A 12185-nucleotide genomic window follows, 5' to 3' on the forward strand; every position below is an offset into this window, starting at 1 on the left:
TGCTTACTGTTGTTGAAGGAGCCTTGGCGGTCGTAGTTGTTGCCGCGAGGCTTAGCTGGCTTTATGGTGGTGGCAAGTACCACTGGTTAAGCGCCCGTAGACTAACCACGGAGAGCCTCCTCTTGGTGGATTTTGGCCACCAAGGGTTGCAACTGCAGATCCACACTAATGCGCACAGTGAGATAAAAGAAGAGTACTCAGCTGAATATATGAAGCTAAATTGCATGACGAAATGAACTGATACAACACCTGTTTATATACATGAGTAGGAGTTGATTGTGGGTGGTAGCTAGAGCTAACTAGGAGTTGATTGTGGGTGGTAGCTAAAGCTAACTAGGGCTCGAATGTAGGAGGTGATTAAGGAGTAAAAGGTGGACCTAAATTAGGTGAGGAGAGTGAGGTGGAGTGCACTCCCACTTACAATTTTTAACACTCCTGAAAGATCTGGAGGTACATATTACAATATAAAACACACTGATGTCACAAACCTGTAGAGTTCGATCAAGACGCAGGTATAAGGACTTGAGAGCATCCATTTTTCTGGTTAAGGCATGCATTTCTTGAGCTGTCTTTCGCTCACCAGCTAATGCCTGCTTTGTTGACTGAGAAATAATGTACTCGAGCCGTCTGACCTGGTTGTTTGCTGCAAGTAATTCCAAGAGACTAAGTAGAAGGGTTTCTCAATCAACAGCCAGGTGCATTTAATGATGTAGATAACAAGTCTCAATGCTGAAGCTCAAATGTGAACAAATTAAAGTAGCCAAATCTGAAATTTTCAAAACCTTTAAAGGATGACACAAAGACTGCCTAGATTGGTTTCAAGGAACTCAACCATGTGAAACATCATCCCAGAAGTAACACTCACATCTTCGAGACAAGCAAAATGGCCAATGCCACCGTGATGTACTGATCATGCCTTGTTACAACGATAGAGGTACATAACATGGTAATACAAACCTTAATGCTAAATCAAACTAAAAAAAGTCACTATCTTGTGGTACCTGAGGTTGAGGGCTGGGAGTATCGGTCGTGAAGGACAACGCCCATGTATATAGTGAGTGAGGAAGAAACACAAGTATTATCAGCCTGAAGAAGGCGACAAACTGGGAAAACTGAAGCAAACTACTGTTAATAACAATCAGCTGCAAAAGACTACTGTCCACCAGCATTATCACCATCACCATGCTGAGGCTCCGCCTTCATTGATGATGAACCTCGAAGTGAGCTGGTGAACCGAGCAACAGGAGGGCCCTGTTAGTGAACCAGCCTTGAAAGTTTTACCTCGTATCTTTTGAAAGTAGGTCACTTTCAATTTTAAAGGTGAGAGGTGGATTGGGTGAGGGTGAGATGTGAACTAGGACAACTGATGGACGAAGAGGAAGTGTGGATGAGGGCAAGTGAAGGGAGGTGGGCTCGGGCAAGTGCTGGACAAATGACCATGGCCTCAGGTGACGGCTCGGCGCCCGATCTCGGTGCATCGCGGCTTGGTGCCACAGCTCGCGCATGGTCCCGGGTAGGGACAGTCACCCAAAAATATTTCTCCTCGGTCCACTGTCTTGGCATGTAGCACACGCGTGGTTGGGTTTGGGACCTGGTAACAGGGCACCCAGCTCGCGTGCAAGGCCTCAACGGGCCCGTTGGCCAACACGTCGAAGCTCTCAGCCGCGAGCTTCCATGGCTCGTATCTCCCAAACCGGGGAGCCCTTTGTGATGTTGAGATACTCCGTGCGGAGGTCTTGACGAGCTCAAGGCACTAAGCCAAGAACATGCACTTGTGCACACGTCACTGACCCGCGAAAGCTGTCGGCAGATTTCGGCACTCACCCGGCCTGGCACGGCCCGCCGATGCATTTTTTGCTTAAGATTGTCTGAAGTCATCTGAGATGGTTTGAGAGGGACCTCTTGGACATGTGTTTGAGGCCGGAGAAGCCTCGCTTCCCAACCAAATCATGAACAATACTTCCACAAACTTTTCAATATTGAACTCGCAGGGCAGGCACGGCCTACAGGCGCATTGGGCTAAAGGTGACGACAGGCCATTTTCTGGCCTATTTCTCCCCGAGCTGTAGCAAAGGGGCTCAAGTTAGAAGAGTGCAGGTCTTCCAAACTCCATGCTCAAGTTGCGGACACTTGGCCTCTCAGTGAAGGTTCCACCTTGAGTGTCCCAAGCGGTCCCATAACACTTGGCATCATAGGCGCCCCCCCCCCCATGCGACAGTTGGGACTCACCAAGCAATGTACGCAAGATCTATTGCCAAGAAATGTCACCAGAGGTGCGAGCTAGCAATGCAAACGCACTAGGTCACAGGAACATGATCGGGGTTGCAAGGTGACACGACTCCAAGGCAAGAGGAACGCCCGGAGGCATAGGCTCAGTCAAGGTTCTTAAAAACATGGAATGCAAGCAAAACAGTGGCTATGAGTGCAAACCGAGTCGGCAGGCGACGTCAACTCTATTCATAAAAGGTGAGGGCTCTAGGTGAGGAGTCCCTCCATGCAAAGCAAGCAAGCATCAAGCAAGCGACCAGTCATAGGCAGCTCTGGGGGCCCAAAGCAAAGTGTTCCCCTCATGTTTCACCATCATTCGAGGTCACCAGTTGGATCAGCCTCCAAATATGCAGCTTCTCATCAATCAGGCTCTGAAGCGCCGTCAAGCACCTCATGAAGAAGGCAAGCGGGCCCAAGGTCAAATGTGACTTTCATTAGGTTGATGTAGCAGGGCTACAGTGTCACTGGCACACGACATGCAGTTAATTACAGTTGGGTTGGAGGTCACACTGGACGAACTCTCGCCCAGTCAATGACACGTGGCAAGGATACAGGTGGTGGTCTAGTCAACACTGTGGCCAGATCACCACCACGGGATATTTTGTTAGCCATTGGTGGCTCTTTATGATTGCATATATTTGTAGTTGGTTCTAGTTTTTGCTATCATCATCCACTTTCTATGGTCTAGCATCTGAGTCTTGAGTTTTGAGTCCAACACTACACACTTGCACTCTCCCTGCACATTGGAGCCTCGATACCCCCATTGTAATTGTGAGTCCTAGGCTTGGAGTTCAATGTTCTACCAGTCAAAGTCTGTATGGTTCTATGAGTTGTCGAGTACCAATGAGTTATGAGTCTTCTATTGTGCTTTAAGTTGTTGTTCCATTGCTGTGTGATGTTTTCTTTCTGTTGGAGTGAGGTTTCACATGCACTGCACTGAGGAGCACCTACTGTAGAGAGCACAACACACTTTTCCTGCTACAGGTGCTCTCATTTTTTGCCTTCCCGATGGGACGTCAACTGAAGTCTCAGTCCACTCCATTGAGCCTACATGTTCAAGAGCTAGTTGTTTCAGCTCCTCACTTGGTCTAGTTTGCTTGTATGGTCCAGCTTGGTCTAGACCAGCTTCACCCTAGTCCAACTTGGTCTAGTCCAGCTTGGTCTAGCTGGTCTAGTCTCTCTCCCTGGTCTAGATGGGTCTGGCTGGTCTAGTGGGTCTAGACTATCCAGCAAGTTCAAGGATCTCGGCGCCTGGAGCTTGGGTGGGTTTGTGGTTATTGCATGACACATGCAAGGCAATCCAAAGATCTCCGTTAGCCCTACCCTCCCATGCATCTACCTTCACTCTCTCAACCATTTCTTCACCTCCTCACCTCCCAAGTCACCTACCCCAATACAATCTTCCCCCACTCTTGAGCAACAAGCTCCCGTACAAGCAGCCATGGAGGAGCTGACCAACATTCTCCAACATTCTGGCTAAGGTGAATATAAAGTTTCCAACTTTCAAAGGACTCTCCACAGAGGATGCAAACGGCCATGCTAGGAGATTTGTCTTCCTCTGCAGGGTTCGTGGTCGGAACAGAGAAGATGCCTACCTCGTGCTCTTTTCGTCAACCTTGGACAGCTTAGCCGATAAATGGTACAGTCAGCTTGCTAAGAATCACTTCACTACTTGGGCAAAATTAAGGCACCGGTTTTGTGAAGCTTTCAAACCAGGTGACTTCCAAGAGAAGGTTCTCGATGAGTTGGCAAACTTAGTGCTCCAGCCATATGAGACTTTTGCAGAACTCATGACAGGAATAAGATCTCTGGTTGCCAAGCTTCCCCAGCAACCAAGAAAATTCATGGTCAAGAAGTGGGTGGAGAAGGCTCTTCCCAAGACTTCTGAGCAAAAACTTTGAGAGAGTCTTCAACCTCAAGCCACTCTGGAGGAGTTTTTCGTTGCTGCTAATAGGATAGAAGGAGCAAGAAAGGTATTCAACGACTCTCCTCAGGTAGAGACTGCCTTTGTGCTCTTGGAAAGTCCATATGACCCCTTTGACTTCTCTACGCAGGGAACTAGAGGCACTGAAGTTACAACGAGCTCTTCAAGAGGAGAGATTCTTCTCTCTTTGACAGGATAAGCCTCCACATCAAGAAGCTTTGGACTAGATCAAGCGGGAGCTAGAAGAGCTCATAGCTTAGTAGGAGTCTAGGCTGTGGTTTGGTGTAGCTCATGTCGCTCTCCTGGGCATCCTCTGCAAGAATGCCTGCTTCGAGCTTACTGCCACTTTTGTGAGAAGTCGGGACATGACGACAAAGATTTCTACTATTTGAAGGGATTGCAACAATTACAACAGAGCCTCGCCCCTATGCTTCAACAAGGTTTGACATCTATTCACCCGGGGTTGGCACCTGCATCCAATATGGTTTTCCCCTATGGCCATCCAAACCACATGCCACCTTTGCTGACAACGCCTTCTATGCAAGGTATGCAGAGCACTTTTCCATCTCAAAGTTTTTATCATGCTAATGCTCCCTCAGCCCCTCATTGCTTCTACACTTCAACCTCCACCTCCATGCAACAGAAGCAGAGACCACCTCGCCCCCCGACTCGCCCGTCCAATTGGCCCATTTTATACTACAGATGTGGGGATTTGGGATTATGGGCATTACCAAAGTAAGTTTCCTTTGCCCAAAGGGTCTCCTCCTTGCCGTCATTGCCCTGAGGCTAAGGATCATTACAGTAAACCAAGCAACGGGCATCCATGTCTTCAAGTTTGAGTCCGAGCCAACAAGAGTTCACATTTCTGAAGATCAATCTCTTGTGCTGCTTGTGGAAGGTTTTTGTTGATTTTGCCTTGCAAATTTTATAGTAGATCAAGGGCTAATGCTGCCTGTAGGCCGCCATGATGATCAGATGATGGAGTTGGTTGAGTGCTTCTTGAGGAGACACATCATGAGTTGAGGGTGGGGGTTGATGAGGAGAGTTGACAGCTATGAGATTGATTGGGAAGGTGAGATCTCCTTGTTTTGGTTGGTTGGATGTAGAGGCATGTTCTCAAAATATCCTATGTGTAGTGGTCTTGAGCCTCGGGACAATGACAACAAGGTGGAGATCCTTTAGGAAGAGGACACTTGCCCTGCTAGTGTCCATACTCTCCACATCTGTAGCATAGAATAGGACGGTTAAAGGGCCTTCCAGGTGGACGAGGAGGATGAGGAGTCTCAAAGGACGATGTTATGGATTGTGGGGCAATGTAGAAGCTATGAGGAGGCAAGGGCATATTGGCAGTGTAGAAATACTACTGTGCATGGGAGGGAGAGGACCATAGGGAGAAACAATGTGGGATGCAGGGGGCTGAAACGGAAAATCAAAGTTTGTTGTAATTGTCTGCATCCCTTTAGGTAATAATAATCCTTGTCCACGTGACCACCCTTCTCACAAAAGTGGCAATAGGCTTGAAGGAGGCATTCTTGGGTACAATATCCCAACGCACAACATGAGCTGCACCAGACTGGGGCTTTAGATTCTTGTTGTGCCTTGAGTTTCCTCTTGACTCTTTTTTGAGCTGCTCCAGTGCTTCATGCTGCACAGATTTATCTTGTCTTAAGAGAGATGAACTTTTCCTCTTGGATAAAGAAACCAATGAGTCCAGATGCAATTTCCGCAAGAACAATGGCAGACCCAATTCCTGAAGGGCCTATCTCCTTGCTCATTCAATTATACTGGCTGCAATGGCAAAATCATCCAGTGTAAGAGACTCTCGTAGCTTCTGTTGGGAAGCCTTAAAAAGACCCTTCTCAACCCACATCTTTACCTTGAAGCCTGGCCGTTGAGGGAGTTTAGCCAAGGACTTTGTTCTAGCCATGAGCTCTGCAAATGAAACATCTAGTTGAAGCACAAGGTTCTGAACCTTCTCTTAGTCGGAAAGCCTCACAAAACTTTTCTTTAGTGCAACCCAATCTGCAAGGTGGTCCTGAGCAAACTGAGTATACCACTTTGGACTAGTCTAATCAACCAGCTCAGGTGACATCAGTCCAACAGACAAACTTTAGTGAGACTTCGTTTGACGTCGCAATGGAGTGCCAAAAATAAAAGCCCTTGTGGAGGGAAAAGTGTGTCATCCATTGTGCTCTCAGATCTGTAAGTGGGTGCCTCTCAGTGCAATGTGCAAGAAGCCTCACTCACAACTAACTATTGCACAACATATGGAAAACTAAATAACATCAATAGACAAACTTACTAACGATTGAAATGCAGGACAATGATGGAAGAAACAGAGACAACAAGGTGATGCTTAATGCTTACCCTTCAATTCACAGAGTATCATCTACGGGGACACCTGGCTGGCAACACACTCAGCTCCCAGACCAAGGCCAACAGGATTCAAGGGGGGTGTTAAACCTAGTGCATGGAGGATGTAGAGACACTGAGTACGACTAACTTGATCCTCTCGATGAAAACACTATGAAACTAATAATATCAGCGATCGATAACAGCATCATAAATACAAGAGCAAAATATCTCCATGTGGATGGCCTGCCTACCACCAGTCGACTCCCGCCAGAGTGTAAATCCAGTTTTCCAATAATGGGCTCTATCCCTATAGTCAGTAGGTCGGCCCACTGGTCCACGTCCACTACACCTAGGCCACTAGTTCAACTAATCTTTGGCCTAGTCAAACCATCTCACCACTAGTCTAGTGCACGTCTTTCACGCCTAGCATGGTACCATCGTTGGAAGTGCAACAAAAAAGCATGAGCATCTTAAGCTACTCTATCTAAGTCCACGTAGAGGTGGCAAGTCCCGGTGCCCAAACTGGCAGCACACATTAAAGTGTGGGTGGCCAGCATGTTAAATAGCCACCCCATTGTACAAGGCCCTTGAAAGGGCATGTGATATTTCTAACTAAATGCGCCCGTGTCATGCGCCATATTGAAGCGGGCCTGGATACTAGAACATAAAATTCCCAAATGCACATAGGAGTAGTCCTCCTCTACTTGTCAAACCTGCCCTGGCATGTGCATTACATGACCTTGGTCTTTCAAAGGTTCTTTATGAGGCCCCTCTTGTGTAGAAGTTGTTGGGTGCATGTAGTCAGTGTTGTAGTCCCATCTGGGACTTGAACTCTAAAACAATGCCATAAGCATATAGCATAAGAAAATTACATTTTCCTTGTGTGAGAAATGTAAAAGAAAAACAGACCGTGGAAATCTGGAAACGTATTGTGAGCATATAGCAAGCATTATAAGCCAAGACAAACGGAATTGTAGACACCACATGCAAAGTCAATTTTTAATAAACAAAAAAAAAAAGTGGTGGGGGGGGGGGGGGGGGGGGGGGGGAGGGATTTTGTTATGTCAAATTCTTGAAGCACAAAGAAGAGATTGATCTGTTTGTTCTTGCTTACAAGAATGATCGTTCCATGAAATTGATTGTTCCCCTGCCAATGTGCTGTTTATTCTTGCTGCACACTAGGATAAATCACCATTATGTTACATTCATTCACTCTGTTGGTTTTTTTGCTTGCACTACAAAGAATTTTCACCTCTTAATGCAGCAATTTCAAGACGCAATCTTTTCACTTCTTCAGCAGAGACGCTGCCATTCCCAAGTGTGTCTTCATTGACAATCGCCACATTTTTTATGTATTTGGCTCGTTGTGCAAACTTTAAAGTAGACGTTGTCTCTTCCAAGTTAATAATCGAAGGGCTAATATTTGCTATCAACGTGCACTTCGAATTCCCACCAAGTGCATCCTACTTGAAACAATATTCAGCCTTTAACAGTCATAAAAAATATAACGAAGACATGAGTTAAACACAAATGTTGGCAGAGAAGAGACTTATGTTGCTTACACTACCCTATGAAATATGTGATCGCTCACCGTCTCATTGTTAAATTATTCTGTATCATGCAACTTATAGCTGGCACTCAATAAAATAAGTTAATGGCACTTCTGGTTCAGTAGTTCCGTGAAGAGGTTTGTTCACCTCAGTTATATTAGCATAGGCCTATGTCTGCTTTGGTAGAACATGCACCATCATCCACGAAACAATATCCATACAACCTGGTCTTCATTATAACCCTGCACTATCTTTCAAACACCCTTTGCAACAAGGAGATGTTGCATCATGTATGCCCAGATTGGGTAGTTGTCCCCATCCAGTTTGTCCTCGGGAGACGGCATGCGAAAAACATCATTGTTGTCACCCTTGGCCAGTGATTGAAATTGATACAAATATTGCATGTATAGAGGGAAAACAGCAAAAAACCAACCTATGCAATATAGCACAACCCACACTAGAGAACAAAGTGCCTCTATTGTAGAAATCTGCACTGTCGAAATACTTGCAATAAAGGGAAAATTTGCTTGCACAGTACTGCCACAGGTAAACATGGAGGTCAAAAGGAGCCCGAATTGAACCGAGCTCAAAGCGTTCACCCGAAGGTTATGTCGCGCTACAAACACTAATAAAAAAATCACCTCAACCGTAGAAAGTGATCCAGGATTGTGTTGGCACATTGCGTGGGATGCCAAAGCTTGCTCTGATAGCAATTGTTGAGAATACGGTTGCGAAAATGCACATGAAGATGGAGAAGATGAAGCAAAAGCTCAATTTATGGAATTTCTGCAAGCGCCACAGTGTCACAGCAGACAAGGAAAGTGTCTCATGCAGTAGAGCCTGTTGAGACTCAAGCACGGGTCCCTTGTGTGTCCCAACAGGGCAGGGAGCATTCACATGTTGCGGAGTCAAGTAGGGCTCCAAGGCAACCTTTTCCTGCCCATGAACAGGTGGCTAGGACCCCTATTCCACAGGTTTTACCAGTTCAGCCTGCCACCTTTCAGAGTCCAAATGTTGCATTAAATGGACAGGGAACCAGTTTCCAAGCTATACAACACGTATTTCCACCACCAACGGTACATCCTGGGTATTTGGGAGGTGGATTTGTGTTTCAAAGCTTGGCTAGTTATGCGCCTGGAAACTAGCAGTACACGCCAGGAATAGTCTTTGGGGGTATGGAGGGCATGATGCCAAACCCCATGTATGGTAATATTGGCATGCAGCAAGGGTTTCAGTGGAATCACGGCCAGTTTGGGGTGCCGCATACCACTTTTGGTATGGCTGGTTTTTCCGACCAGCGGACAAATATGGCACCAGGGAACCAAAATGTAATGGCCAAGGGGCACAAAAGATCCCCACCAGAGTACCCATGTTGCAAACGCTTCCCTATGATAATTTGGGAGCATTGGAAAAGCCAAAAGCATACAAAAAAGGTGGTGCAGCTATGAAGTTTGATACTTTCAACGGCTTTGAGGACAAGACGAAGGCTCTTACTTTCCTCCAGCAGTTTGATACAGCTGGAAATTACAGAGGCCTCCAAGGTCACGAAAGCTGCCACTTTTTTGAAAGGAAATGTGAGTTCATGGTGGACGACATTGTTGATGCAAGGACAGGCACCTGCCACGTGGATTTACTTCAAGCAAATGTTTGCATCTGTGTGGTTGGCAAACGAATTTGAAGCCGATGTCGTGACGGATTGGCACCAACTCAATGCGATTTCTTGCAAAAGCTTACATAAGTACAATCGCAAGTTCTGTAAAGCATTGCTCTCAGTAACTTCCTATGAGATTGTGCCATTGACAGAGCGGATAGAGAAGAATTGTTGTGGACTGCCTAAAGGGCTCAAGAATTACTGCATGAAGAATAAAGTGGCCACCCTTACTCAGCTTATGGAAGTTGCCAACATTGGTCATGCCTTGTTGAAGGGAGAAGACAATAGATTTCAGGGCAACGTGAAAGGGGGTCGATCAAAGAAAAATTTAGCAAAGATTTCCTTTGCAAAAGCGACTCCTGCAGCTTCCCAAGGGTCGGGAAATGCAGAGAAGGCTACAGACTCAACATACTTTTGTCAAACAATGTACACTGCTATTGCACTGAATCCTTATGTACACGTGAAGTGCTAGCTCTACCATCACCCCTCTTTTGAGCACGTGCCAAGCCCTTTGACCTTTGCTCTACTGAAGTGATCTGAGTTGGAGAATACATGTTGTAAACCAAAAGCTTCAAGGTAAAACTGCAATACATTTTGTGACTCTATCAGTTCATTTCTTCCATCCACTTTGCATCCATAGGTGGATAGCTTTTGTTCTTCACCAAATAATGCATTGCAACTTTTCCCTTAACTTTTCTTTGTTTTGGCCTGTCCTCCTAAAGACTCAGCTCAAGTCATTTGTACACATGTTTGACAGTCTTTCTTGCGGATACATGTGATGATAAAAGGGTGCTTACCACACTAAATAATCTATGGCATGCAATCGAGGACGTTTGCAAATTTAAGAGGGGGGTATCTCACGAGACTGTGACAACAACTATATATTTGTTGGTTTTTTTCCCTTGATTTTTATTTAATTTTTGTGACCCTCTTGTTAAAATCACAAATGCCCAGACATTGCATGACCGGTGTGAAACGTCTGTTGGCCGAGAGTTTCACCCGCATGAGTCAAGGCCAGGCAGCCATGAGATGGTTGGGGCGATCGGCACTAGAATCTGACTCGTAAAGAACTGGCTAGGCTCAGTCATTTTGGCCCCTCTGTAGGACATTATAGGTTGGTGGGTACTCGGAATTAAACCAAAAGGAGAAAACTGGCCACATGGCAATAGGAGAGTAACCTACAGGTCAACTCTCACTCTAGAAGGTCTCATCCAAGAAAAGATACCAAATATAAGGCTGGGAAAGCTGATTTTCAGCTTCGTGGTGGATTTTCAAGTTCTGCAGCTTTAATGGAAATCTTGCCTTCTCCCTTGTCTCATCATGCAACACGATGATTTCCTCTCGTGCATCTCTCTTTCCCCTTTGCACATATGGTAATGCCCCACTAGTAGAGCTTCTCAGATGACCATGTACATTCCTGGGAGTTTTATGCGTGTTTGCCGGGCAAGGGCCTTCTGTACAGGAACCGGATTAGCTAATTGTTAATCCCCTTCACGTACCCATAGTTCCATCGTGAAGGAATAAAAAAACGGAGAGTTTTCTTGCGTGAAAACTCGTCCAATTTACGAGGAAACTGTCCCATTGCGTGCGGGAGCTTTTGAGACACGCGTAGACGTTTTTGCTCCGCTCAAAATGATGCGAAACAGAAAATTACAGCCTGCTGTGTTTTTCTGTGCTTGTACAAGATAATTTAGAGAGATTTCCCACGAGAAATCTCGTCTAATTCAAAAGGCAAGTGACCCTATGGGTGCGGGAGCTCAAGGGCTACCCATAAAAGTGATCGACACGCGAATCGGAGCGCAGAACAGAGAATTACAGCTTGCTGTAATTTTTTGCAGGTTTAGGGCTTTGGCCAGTTTTGATGCCTACAAGTCCCAAGAGCTCTGGGGAAGCTAGGGAATCACTGAAAAGATGTTTTGGTGCAAAATGGAGGCCAAAAAAAAGAGAACTCTACGTGCTTTAATTTCTTGCCAGGTTTTGTAAAGTGCTCTAAAGTGCGCGGAAAGTCACTGTTTACTTTGAATTTTGTCCGTCTATTGTGGTTATGCTACCGCAATCGGATTAAAGCAGGGTAATTTTAGCACTATAGAAGTGGGACAGCTTGTAGAAGTTTACAGGTTTTTCTCGAGTGCAATAAAGATAAAGAAATACCGAAAGGGGCACCAGTCTTTGAGGGCAACAGAGTGACGTTGTCTGCTTGGAAGCGCTCTAGCTGCCAAGCCGTGTTTTGTTTTTATAACGAGGAAAAGGTGTCGTGCTCTGTAGAGTGGGTGCCATCAAATCGATGGTGGAAGTCTGTTGTACTCTACTCTAAACAAACTGGCTCCCAAGGAATAAAGCTACCACCTGCTGCTCTGCAGAAGGAAGCACTTGCCCTAAAGTGTACTCAGGCCGTCTACTAACACACCATGGCAGTGTGCACCACCAAGGCCATCGC

General features: G+C 45.9%; 1 protein-coding gene and 1 long non-coding RNA gene across 2 annotated transcripts in view; both read right to left on the minus strand.

Annotated features, from left to right (window-relative positions):
- Positions 1 to 12185, minus strand: part of LOC147447937 (uncharacterized) — a 203992-nt gene that overhangs the window by 21556 nt on the left and 170251 nt on the right. The window contains exons 10-12 of the mRNA XM_086523707.1: positions 7800 to 8010; positions 7662 to 7718; positions 489 to 643 (exon numbers count right to left, since the gene is read on the minus strand). Of these exons, the coding sequence (XP_086379833.1) occupies positions 489 to 643; positions 7662 to 7718; positions 7800 to 8010 (423 nt within the window). The remainder of the gene's footprint in view (positions 1 to 488; positions 644 to 7661; positions 7719 to 7799; positions 8011 to 12185) is intronic.
- Positions 651 to 7149, minus strand: LOC147447940 (uncharacterized). The gene is made up of 3 exons (XR_015189660.1): positions 6560 to 7149; positions 6069 to 6214; positions 651 to 5980 (listed from the first exon to the last, which is right to left on the minus strand). It is a non-coding gene; the product is annotated as an uncharacterized LOC147447940 (long non-coding RNA).

This window comes from Adiantum capillus-veneris, chromosome 11 (assembly GCF_014529385.1).
Source record: "Adiantum capillus-veneris isolate H3 chromosome 11, ASM1452938v2, whole genome shotgun sequence".
NCBI lineage: Eukaryota > Viridiplantae > Streptophyta > Polypodiopsida > Polypodiales > Pteridaceae > Adiantum > Adiantum capillus-veneris.